General features: G+C 42.4%; 1 protein-coding gene across 1 annotated transcript in view; it reads right to left on the minus strand.

Annotated features, from left to right (window-relative positions):
* orb2 overlaps positions 1-12,943 on the minus strand; it is a 465,359-nt gene that overhangs the window by 269,713 nt on the left and 182,703 nt on the right. The window contains exon 2 of the mRNA XM_067135888.2: positions 9,023-9,073. Coding sequence (XP_066991989.1) covers positions 9,023-9,073 — 51 coding nt within the window. The remainder of the gene's footprint in view (positions 1-9,022; positions 9,074-12,943) is intronic.

Here is a 12,943-nt window from a genome sequence, read left to right on the forward strand (position 1 = left end):
TACTATTCCTGGCGCCAACCCTATGAGGAAGGATGTGCGTGTTATGTGGTGGTTGGTACTATGATGTGTTCTGATGTGTGAATATGAAGAGGTGGCCTAGTTCCAGAGTCACAGGAATTAAGCAGTTGCGACTAAAGTTCGTGACCCAACCGGGAATCGAACTCGGAGTCCTCTTCGCCACCATTCAATCAAAGAGCCGGACAAGAATAGACCAGGGCTGGCGCACTGAATTTGTACGGCTATTTAGTTCATCTAAGGGTTAATAAGCGGATATACCAGGAGACTCTCTCATAGTTCAAATAGCTTGAGTGAACAAGAACTGTCTTGTGTGCCCAAATAGAACTATAAATAACTATGGGTGAAATTCCATTAAATTTTAAAACAAATACTAATGTAACAGTAGGCCTATTAATATTGTTACTGGTTCAGGGTCCCAATAACTACTTTTTACGGTTTTCATAGTCGCCGAAGAGCCGGAAATTCGTCCCATAAGAGTTCTTTTCGTGATGATAATCTACCGAAACGAGGCTGTCCTATTTAAATACCATCGGACTGAGCCGGGGTCGAATCAAACAACTTGGGTAAGGATGCCAGCCACTCAGTCCACGATTATTACTATTATTATTAGCCGGCCACGAGGTGTACGGCTATCATGTCTGACTCTTACCCGGAAGCCCCTGTTTCGACGAGTGGTTCGTGTAAAAATTGTATTCCTTAGACTGAAGGCTGCAAGGGGTGCCACTCAGCCTCGAGAATTCTACAGAGGAGTTGTCTAATACGAGAGGCTGCAGCCTCCGAATTCCAAGCCGTGGGCTCAAACCTGGCACATGTAGTCGTATTTTTAACCAGTGGAAAAAATCCATTCGTCTCTCCAAAATTTATGGTGCCACATTTGATGCTTAGCCTTAAAAATTAATGAAAATCGCCCAATAGAGTCCAGGTTTCTCTGCCAACTGATAAAGTAGGAAAGGAACTTCGAAACTGATTCGCAGGCAATCTTAAATACATCAAATCAAAACGCCTGCACACAGCAGCAAAGGGCAAGGTTGACCCTCTAAGGCAGGGTCAGCCAACTACGTGTACCTGTGATGTCAGGTAACACGTCACACACTCTGCTCGGGCAGCGAAACGAAGTACTTAGTACTGTAACTGAGAAGTGAAGGTGGGAGGGGTGAGGGGAAACACAACGCCATTCGCAGGGGGAGGTCCAAGTGCTGCAGGTACAATGCGGTATGTGTAGTACATATTTCTCTCTAACTATTTTATTGTAACGTAACTTTGTTATGAAGTAGCATAAGAGTTATAAAGCAACTTTATTTCTACATATACAAACAAAAACCGGGCGAGTTGGCCGTGCGCGTAGAGGCGCGCGGCTGTGAGCTTGCACCCGGGAGATCGTGGGTTCGAGCCCCACTGTCGGCAGCCCTGAAGATGGTTTTCCGTGGTTTCCCATTTTCACACCAGGCAAATGCTGGGGCTGTACCTTAATTAAGGCCACGGCCGTTTCCTTCCAACTCCTAGGCCTTTCCTATCCCATCGTCGCCATAAGACCTATCTGTGTCGGTGCGACGTAAAGCAACTAGAAAAAAAAACACAAATAAAAGATTCAGCTGTAGCATTGCTATCATTTTCAACAAATAAATATAGATCTTCCCATAAAGATAAAAAGATCGGAGGGGTAGGTAGCTTGTCGCACCGTGATGTGCCCGGTACATCCATACGTACTGTACCACTACCACCACCACTACGTATGGCACTGCACGTGTTTACTACAAAGCGAGGCTGTCTCTTCGTCTCACTCTACGACAGCGTCTCCCCACCTTCGGCGCTCATACGTACGTCACACGTGCTCTCCGACGTCACACGGGCCCTCTTACACTACACGCCAGCCAGTTGGCTGACCCTGCTCTTAGGCAAGAATGTAGGCTACTCTATCTTTTTCCGATGTCCAACCAGATATTTCTAAATACACTGGCGTAAAAGATATCCAAACATCAAGAAGGGATTGTGCTAGATTAACGAACGTTGGTAGGCGTGTTTAAACATCTGAAAGATGACGTTGATTCAAATTTCCCGCAAATCACATTAGCGGGGCGGTAGTGGCGGCCCCATGACGTTGCACATCAGGTTTGCTTTAAATACGGACTGTACTGTGCGAGAGCGTTACTTACCTGTGAGATTGGACGGAGTGACTGTGAGTGGGTCAAGAATGCCGTTACGACGACGAACAGGCCAATATTAACAGCTCACTGCGGTTGAACGTGGCCGTATAATAGAGCTACGTGAAGGTGGATTTCCCTTCCGCGCTATTGCAAAACGACTTGGCAGGAATGTCTCCACTGTGCACGCGTGCAGACAGCAGTGGTCACGAGATGGTACGCTCGCAAGAAGACCGGGCTCGGACGTCCCCGTGGCACCATCGAGAGGGAGGACCGCCGTGTAGCTGTGGCGCAATTCGAGCGCCAAGTGGCACCACAGTGACGCAACGAACTGTTCGAAATCTGTTACTTTAAATACGGGCTGTACTGTGCGAGAGCTGGACGCCCTGCGGCGTGCATTTCACTTACCCCAAAACACCGCCGTCTGCGACTTCAGTGGTGTCAAGCGAGAGCTCATTGGAGGATGGAGTGAATGTCCGTTGTGTTTTCCGATGAAAGCCGGTTCTACCTTGGTGCCAGTGATGGCCGTGAGTTGGTTAGGAGGAGGCCAGGTGAGCGCCTGCATTCAACCTGACCGCGGCGTCGACACACTGGACCTACTTCTGGTCTGGGGAGCAATTTCCTATGACAGCAGGAGCACTCTCGTGGTTATCCCACGCACCCTGACTGCAGATGCGTACGTTCGTCTGGTGATTCGACCGATTGTGCTGCCATTCATAAACAGCATTCCCGAGGATGTTTTCCTACAGGATAATGCACGCTTCCATGCCGCTGTTGTAACCAAACTTGCTCTACAGAGTGTCGACATGTTGCCTTGGCCTGTCCGATCACCGATCTGGCCCCAATCGAGCACGCATGGGACATCATTGGACGACAACTCCAGTGTCATCCACAACCGGCATTAACCGTCCCTGTATTGACCAACCAAGTGCAACAGGCATGGAACTCCATCCCACAAGCTGACATCCGGCACCTGTACGACAAAATGCAAACGTGCCTTCATTCAACAGTCAGGCGATTACACTGGTTATTAATGTCCGCCTCCGAAGCGTAATGGTTAGTACTATTAGTTGCCGTCCTCGGGGGCTCGGGTTCGATTCCTGGTAGTCAGAAATTTAAGATTGGTAGGAGGGCTGGTATGTGGTTAAAATGACACATGCAGCTCACCTCCATTGGGGGTGTGCTTGAAAAGAGCTGCACCACCTCGGGATGAGGACACGAGTTTACTTTACTGGTTATTAATGGTCCAGCATGGCACATTTGGGATGTTAACCTCTAGTCTTGTATCTTTATTCAATTGAATATGTTACCTTGACCCATATATTGCCAAAATCCCCGTATTTTGCAGTCCTTATTTCATGGTGTTTGGACATTTTTTTCCGCCAGTGTATATACTTCAGAACAGGTTTCCAAGTTAAAATTCATTCGAGCATTGAAAAAGTAAACGACGAAAGATTCACAAATCTCCAAGATAACATTGCTTATTGTTCAGGAAATTCCGCGCTACTTCTGCTTATCTTGATTTCCCATTCATTCACAACAGCTGAACGGCGCTCAGAATCTTGCACAATTGTCGAAGGCACGAAATGCCGGCTGGCTTATCTCACAAAAGATATCAAGTTATCAACAGCGAGCTATCTGATAATGATCTGTATAATCAGCACGTCAGTGAGACAGTTAATTGTAAGTTCACAATAAATCGTTCTGAAGAACACCAATTAATAAATGAACATTCCAAGTTAGCCGAAAGTCGAGGGAGCCATAAAGAGAAGAAAAAATGGTCTAATCTGAGACGAATTCTTTACTCCGAAAGTCTTCAAAACAGCAGACCGAATTATGGTATGGTAATTCCCTTCTTTTCATTTTTTTTAGGTAATGCTCACTAATATCATACCTAAATGCTGAAAAACACAAGTAACAGTTATTTGAAATAGAAGATAAATTTAAGTGACCATCATTTAGGGACGAACCTGCAAAGTGGCGAGCGGAGTCATCGGTCTTTCTCCTGCACCTTTCTATTACACTATGTTGTCGCTGCAATAGCAACCTCCCCACTACTCGAAAAGTATTGCTGCCACTTCGAACCATTCTTACATTATCTCACCTCATGTTCATCCGTTCGTTTCCACGCTTTTATTTTACTTGTTAATATACATGTGATATTAAAAGAAGCGTTTTGACAGATATGGGTGGTGGGAGGAGCATTGTACGTGCCATTACACGGTGTTGCCACATTCCTGCATTCCTTTCTCCTTTACTTCGCTTCTGGTTCACTTGTTCTTACGTTCAGACCGCTGTGTTCTGTTGCACGTAACTCAGAAGTGAGAGGTTGGGCAACTCCAAGCAACACGAGCCGGCCAACAGGCTTATCTCCATGGCAACCGCAGTGTGTCCGCCCACGTTTCCGTGGCAACCATAACCCCTACTCCCTTCTCCCCACCCAGACACACAAGGACCTCTCTCTAAGAACTGTCAGAACGCATATTTCAAAATTAGGACTATAGCTCTTTTTTACCAGTCGTTGACGAGTTAGTTTCTATGCAGCTGCAACAGTAATGCTATCTAGTGGATATGAGCGACGGGTCAAGAGACTTTTTGCTAGTGGCTTTTATGTCGCAACCGACACAGATACGTCTTATGGCGACGATGGGATAGGAAAGGCCTAGGAGTTGGAAGGAAGCGGCCGTGGTCTTAATTAAGGTACAGCCTGGTGTGAAAATGGGAATCCACGGAAAACTATCTTCAGTGCTGCCGACAGTGGGATTCGAACCCACTATGTCCCGGATGCAAGTTCACAGCCGCGTGCCGCTAACCGCACGGCCAACTCGCCCGGTCTTAAGACACCTTGCTCATTTGCATGTCGTATTGCTAGTTAACCCAGCACACAAGCTTACTTAATTATAAAATACTAGGTGTAGTACCCGTCGTTGACGGGACAATCATATAGCTACTTTCCGTCAATATTTAGGTATGCTGTTTCACTCGGGACGGAGCAATAATCCCATCCATTGGAGATCAGTGGCAGCACAAGAGATAAATCACAACACAATGGTGAATGTAATGTTATTAATGATCAGTTTTATGAACTTTCGATATTGTGGCCTTCACATTTAGTTTTCTTTCGACTCTGCGATATTAGAGCATCTAATGTAAAGACAGTCCTTTTTCTTTCATGATAGTCTTCAAGCGATCGTTCCTTTACGATTTTTCTTATCTTTTATAATCATCTTCTAAATTTCCCTTGTCGATACGGACCGATGAACACGCGGTTCTACACCTTAAGGCAATCATGACAAAAATCATCGCCAGTTAACACGATTGAACAATATTTCCATGTTAACAATACGCGGCGTTAAACTAAGCAAATCAAGTCTAAATTCAATAATTCTATTATAATAATCAGCATGGTAAAACTGTACAGGACATAAATGATCGGAACTTGTATTCTCTATAATTTTGGTTATGTAGTACTTTTCGATACGACCAATAATATAGGTATTTAAAAAATTAAATTTTAGGAACCTTCCCCTAAACTACCATTTCATACAGCGTGAATAAAATGATTTATAGCCTAGAGTATAGTACCTTATTCCCTGACTTAACATATCGATTTTAATCAAATTCTGATCACCCATTTTCTCGTGGTTCGGCGTTGATATGGACTTAGGAACATAAATCGAAATTCACGAACATCTCTGTTATCATAGCCGGTACGTTATAAAATGTATAAGATACTAATGATCGGAAAATTAATTCTACACTGATTCTAGTATTTATCGATAGGACCGCTAATAACATAAATAAATATTTGAGAATGAAGTTTTTTCTATTTGCTTTACGTCGCACTGACAGACAATTCTTATGGCGACGATGGGATAGGAAAGGCGTAGGAGTAGAAAGGAAGCAGCCTTAATTAAGGTACAGCCCCAGTTGCCTGGTGTGAAAATGGGAAACCACGGAAAAACATCTTCATGGCTGCCGACAGTGGGGTTTGAACCCACTATCTCCCGGATACAAGCTCATAGCCGCGCGACCCAACCGCACGGCCAACTCGCCCGGTAAATGAAGTTCTAGGCCTTCCCCTAAACTACGATTTCACTCAACGTGAATATAATTATTTTAGCCTATATTGTAGTGCCGCATTCCGCGACTTTACGTGCCGATTTTCATTAAATTTTCTTCAGCCATTTTCTCGTGATGCCCGTACAGACATACAAACATACAGGCGGGTAGAGATGACGGAAAGTTAACAAATGCATTTCCTTGTTACCGGGGACACAACCGATAAAGAAATACCATTATATTAAATTCTGAGCAATGTACACGCAAAACCCTTATTAAATACATATCGAAATACCGTATTTCAAACAGGTATGCCCTGCCGTTTTCAAGTGATATATATATATATATATATATATATGCATAAACACATACAGACAGAAACTGAATCGTTGGCCTCTAAGATTTGTATATGACATGGATGGATTTTATTATTCATTTTCATAACGTACAGACAAAACGCATATTTTATTAATAGAGATTACTAAAACTGATAAAGAAAAATCTCAATTCACGCATAAAATTCTCTATTAACGGTGCTATATGCTCAAGAAAGTTTACACAGTGCTACATGCTGCTGTTTACATTACTCGCGTTATGAATCTTCTCAGCAAAGCTGTATAATAGTACTGTCATGGGTAGAGTTCAAGCCCCGTCGCGTGATTGCGAACTGCTATGTAAACATTACGCTCAACAGCGAGTACCGTGGCAATCAGTACAATTATACTGCGCAGAGTAAACATATGCAAAGGTAGCTACTTCGAAAAATAACAGAATTTCTGTGTGTACAAACACAAATGAAGTCGAGTTTAAAAGATAAAGAAATGGAATTACTCAGTAATAATTCACCAGCGACAATGAGTTCATTGTCCTCCTCGGTTGTGAGAAGATATCAGATGTATTTTTCCTAAAATATTAATGATTGGGTCAAAGATACCTGCATATAATCGAAACAGACTTTCAACGTATTAGGTCGTGTTACGCACATGTAGTACGTGTTGAAGAGATGTTAAGTACAGAACAAAAATGGCCAGCCGGACACCAGAGGGATCCGAACCCACAACCTTCCGATTTTTGTTCTGTACTTGACATCTCTTCAAAACGTACTACATGTACGTAACACGACCTAATACGTTGAAAGTCTGTTTCGATTACCATGCGGTCGTGAAAATTCAATATATTCATTGACCTGCATATAATATTACTGTAAATCTTATTACAAAGAGACGAAGTTAATGGGTTCATATCTTGTTTACTGGATTGTCCTAATTTTTTACCGCGATTATCTGCAAATTACGGTACATCTTTATCTTGACAAAGTTCAGCACAAATTAATTCCCCACGCAACAAAACTGAAATACAAGATCATCCAGAAAAGAATACCCATATTTAAAAAAATGCTCCTTCATTTTGTATGGACATGTTGAGGCGATTGTCGTTTCAAATTGAAGAAGAAAGAAGGGAGTTTTTTTTTTTTTTTTAATCGTTGCTAGTGGCCGTTGCTTGCCTTTCACCGGGGATGTAACCTTCGCTGTGGATAGCGCGCCTGCACGTGTGCTGCGTAGCCAAGTCAGTGGACCGCCCAGCAGAAAGCTTAGTTTGTTTTCCCTTCAGTACAACAAATCAAACAAGAAACCAGTGTCCGTGGAATCTTCATGCAAGCTGGGCCACCACTGCATTTCAGGGTAAATGTACGCAACGCATTGAACGCTCAGCTTCCGAATGGTTGGGTTATAGAGGTGTCCCTATTCCCTGGCCGCCTAGAAGCCCTGATCTCACTCTAATGTACTTCTTCTTCTGGGAGTACATTAAGAACATTGTTTATGGTGAGAATATACATGACTTAGAACATATCAGAGAAAGGAACACTACTGATGTAGCAACTGTCACTCCAGCGTACACTCCCACCCAGTATACCAATCAATAATATGATATAAATATTACTGATGATGGCTCCAATTGTGACTAACTTACCACCAGCAATATTCCTATTTGTTTGTATTTTATTTGTGGTATTTCTTAGTTCAGAAATAATCTGATGTAGAAAATGGATCGCTTTTATAGACTAATGGTTGAATCGTTTTTTACATTTGTACGTTATAAATGTCACCGATCTGACGTATTCAATACAAAAGCAGACGTCTTTTAGAAAGCCATAACATTCAATAACAGTGATGCTGGCAATGTAAAGTACCGCGCAATTCTTAGTTTGCGAAAGGGTATAAGGGGAGTACTGAATATATTGTTGAGAGACGATCCCGTAAATATTTCAAAATATATTTCTGGAATACATTCCGTATAATTCTAACGATCCAGGGATATTATGTTGAGACAAATTATGGAAAAAGTAAAGATGTATTAATTTCCAATAATACCCTTATGACTTACTTTTTAGAATGTTGGTAAATTATTATACTATTCGTAGTAATCATACCCCCTAGAGTTACTATTCAACTGAGTTCAGGGTATATTATTTTACTACTCTCCTATGTAGCAGAATCGATATGGATAGTTCGCATTTATCATTTCCGAACAATAAACACCCAAAATTAATTTCAAATTGATTAAACACAGTGCGAATTTTCGGCTCTAAAAGGGTTAAATAACCTTACAAAACCACGTATGATTACCAAGAGACAAAATACTAGGGGACTATACAAACGTGTCATTTATATATTGGTACTCAAATAATTATTATTCCGCTACACGAGTAGATGCGTTGTCTTCCATAGCGAGGGTACTTGATCAAGCAGTTATAGCCATCATCTCTAAACCAGAACTAGTGTCAATTGGAGGTCACTTACCGTGCAGCTGAGCCAAAGACTGGAGAGCGTTCGTGTTGCAATTGATGAAACCTGCAAAAATAAGAGAACACTTTATTAATCTTCAAATGGAATGGCGTATGGCTTTTAGTGCCGGGAGTGTCCGAGGACATGTTCAGCTCGCCAGGTGCAGGTCTTTCTATTTGACACCCGTAGGTGACCTGCGCGTCGTGATGAGGATGAAATGATGATGAAGACGACACATACACCCAGCCCCAGTGCCAGTGAAATTAACCAATGATGGTTAAAATTCCCGACCCTGCCGGGAATCGAACCCGAGACCCCTGTGACCAAAGGCCAGCACGCTAACCATTTAGCTATGGAGCCGGGCAATCTTCAAATAATATACCCGTATGCAAAGAAAGGGTATCTCATCAAATCCGGGAGCTTATCTTATAGAGACTGGATTTTTATGCAGTAGAAAATGAAATGGTGTATGGCTTTTAGTGCCGGGAGAGTCCGAGGATATGTTCGGCTCGCCAGGTGCAGGTATTTTGATTTGATTCCCGTAGGCGACCTGCGCGTCGTGATGAGGATGAAATGATGATGAAGACGACACATACACACAGCCCCTTTGCCAGCGAAATTATCCAATGATGGTTAGAATTCTCGACCTCGTCGGGAATCGAACCCGGGACCCCTGTGACCAAAGGCCAGCACGCTATCTATTTAGCCATGGAGCCGGACTCTTTGCAGTAACAGGTTAGATTGCAAACGAATTGAAGCGAGTAACAAGTATAGTCTAATCTGCACAACGGTTATCCTATGAGTTTTGCATAAACAGTAGGGGTTCGGCCCATCACCCCGGAAATTTATGTTACTCTCACTACACTACGGAAGAGCGGCCTAGACGTCACCTTCTAATAACCAAATAAGTTTGCATTCTAACCTAATTCTGAAGAAAAATCCGGGATCTACATAAAGTACAGATTTCCGTTCAATGTGAACTGATACTTCAACTGCGTGTATCTCTCCTAACACCACACTCTATACTTGATGTTTTGCACCTTTTTACTACGAAACATAGAAGACAGTGCCTTATAAAACAAATAATCATTCTGCCTTAAACCGAGGCTCTTCAACCGACGGCCCGCGTAACATTCTTTACCGGCCCCCGACAAGAAATCAGTATAATAGCTATGGTATTTTTACTTTCCGCTTCAGATAAAAGAAGTAATGTCACTATTTTTAATTACGTCTTGTTGACCAACGTAATAACATATTCAACGAAATTCACAGAGCGCGGTTATACAATAATTTACTCAAATCTCACAGGCAACTAGCTGTGTTTTTATTCGTAGACGCCCATACGATCCAGTGAGTGGTAAACTAATAACTCTAGAATACCAAAAATGACTCCTACTTCTTTGCATTTTGTTGTCGACATTATTGATTATACAGTATTTGCTTCAGCTGTGGGTGGTTGTAAAAGACTTCAAAATTACTTTTGATAGATCCATTGTTAATGTCACCCTCTTTCTTTTCCTGCCTAGCCAAGCGAGGACTGAAGACTTCTGCCCTAAACCATTAAGGTGGTGGTAGTGGTTGTGAACACTGCTGTACGTGGCACAACCTTACACCACTGTAATCCAACTGATTTCACCTTGTCGGGCTGAGTGGATTAAACGGTTGAGGCTCTGGCCTTCTGACCCAAACTTGGCAGGTTCGATCCTGGCTGAGTCCGGTGGTATTTGAAGATGCTCAAATACGTCAGCCTCGTGTCGGTAGATTTTCTGGCACGTACAAGAACTCCTGCGTGACAAAATTCCCGTACCTCGGCGTCTCCGAAAACCGTACAAGTAGTTAGCGGGACGTAAAATAAATAACAGTATTATTATTATTATTATTATTATTATTATTATTATTATTATTATTATTATTATTATTATTATTATTATTATTATCGAAAAATGAAAACCTACAACCTGTTTTCCAGTCATTGACTGGGTCAGAGATGTAATGAAGGAAGCAGATATAGGCTGTTAGTACGATGGGGTCGCCACTCCAAAAGTGATTTATTAATGAATTATAGATGCTATGAAATGAGAATGGAGAGTGTTGCTGGAATGAAAGATGACAGGGAAAAGCGGAGTACCCGGAGAAAAACCTGCCCCGCCTCCGCTTTGTCCAGCACAAATCTCACATGGAGTGACCGGGATTTGAACCACGGTATCCAGCGGTGAGAAGGCCGACGCGCTGCCGCCTGAGCCACGGAGGCTCCCTTATTATTATTATTATTATTATTATTATTATTATTATTATTATTATTATTATTATTATTATTATTATTTCACCTTGGACGGCAATTCACTTCCAAAAATACAGGCCGATCCAGCATGAGAACATGTGAGATGTGAGGACCCTTGCTCCCTCTATGGATCAGCGGCAGAGTTCCAGCCTGCGGGTCCCAGTATCGTTGGTTCAAACCCGACGAGGCAGTCGGAGATTTGAAAAGCGGAGAAAATACAATTCGGTATTCAAATATCAGATTCTTCTTCTTCTTCTTCCTGGTCTCTTCACAACTACACAGTGTCGGCAGAAATGTATGATAATAATAATGCTATGTGTTTTACGTTCCGCTACCATCTTTTACGGTTTTCGGAGACTCCGAAGTGCAGGAGTTCTTTTACCTGCCAGTAAATCTACCGACACGAGGCTCACATATTTGAACATCGTAAAATACCACCGGACTGAGCCAGGATCGAACTTGCCAAGTTGGTTTTAGAAGCGCGGCGCCTCAACCATCTGAGCCACTCACCCCGGCAGTAATGTAGATTAAGCTCAGTTTTTCGGCCGGATGTCCTTCCTGACGCCAACCCTTTGTTAGGGATGTATTCACTACTGCGTGTTTTTGGGGTGATCTGTAGTACGTTGTGTTGTCTGAATATGAAGATGCGAGTCCAGCTCCATGGCTATATGGCCAGCGCCCAGGCCTTCTGTTCAGAGGGTCTCGGGTTCGATTATCAGCGGGGTCGGAGATTTTGATCGCCTGTGGTTAATTCCTCTGCCCCGGGGACTTATGTTCGCCTCAATATTTTCCTTTTCATACATTCACAACACATTACACTACAAACCACCACAAGGAGCCTAATAATAATAATAATAATAATAATAATAATAATAATAATAATAATAATAATAATAATCAGATGATGATTATGATGATAGTCTTACAATGAACGCTGAAGTGAGTGGGCAAAACACAGCAGGAACCTACTATAATATTGTGCGGCCAATACTTCTCTCGTCTCCTATTTCGAATGCGAAAGTGGTACATTATCGCTGTCAGAGGGTAATTAATCTCTACGTTTTATCCATCATTAACATTGGCGCTAGTCAACAAAGGCACAGAGATGTAAAACAACCAACAGAAAGGACTGAGAGCGATCAGTTACCACCAATTATATTATTACCAAAGGACCCATCACTAACACACTGTCACCTCAATGGTAAAACGACTAGATATGGACAAACTGCTTTATCAAGGCGATTAACAAGCAACGAGGCACTTTTTTCTAACCGCAGAATTTTACAGCCTCGCAATCATTACGTAGAAGATAATTTCAGATACAGTCATTTCAGATATCCTTTAACAGATATTCGGACTGAGCCTCTACGGACTGGGTATTAATAACCCAATTTCATTTTCAGTGCGAAGATCTTGTTTGTCTGCCGGCTTTAATATCCTGACAGTATCTCTTAAGCCTATCGATCAGTGCCCTCTTTCGCTCTTCTTCCCCGTCTACTGGGTGTTGGTTCCACTTCACAACTTTCATAGATATGTGTCTAAATTGTTCACTGTCATTGATTTCATTTTGATATAAATATGTCTTATGACTGGGGATCATCTGAAAATTTGCGTCACGAAGTTATCCATAAAAAATGTGTGACCCGATGTTACCT

This window comes from Anabrus simplex, chromosome 1, assembly GCF_040414725.1.
Source record: "Anabrus simplex isolate iqAnaSimp1 chromosome 1, ASM4041472v1, whole genome shotgun sequence".
Taxonomy (NCBI): Eukaryota; Metazoa; Arthropoda; class Insecta; order Orthoptera; family Tettigoniidae; genus Anabrus; species Anabrus simplex.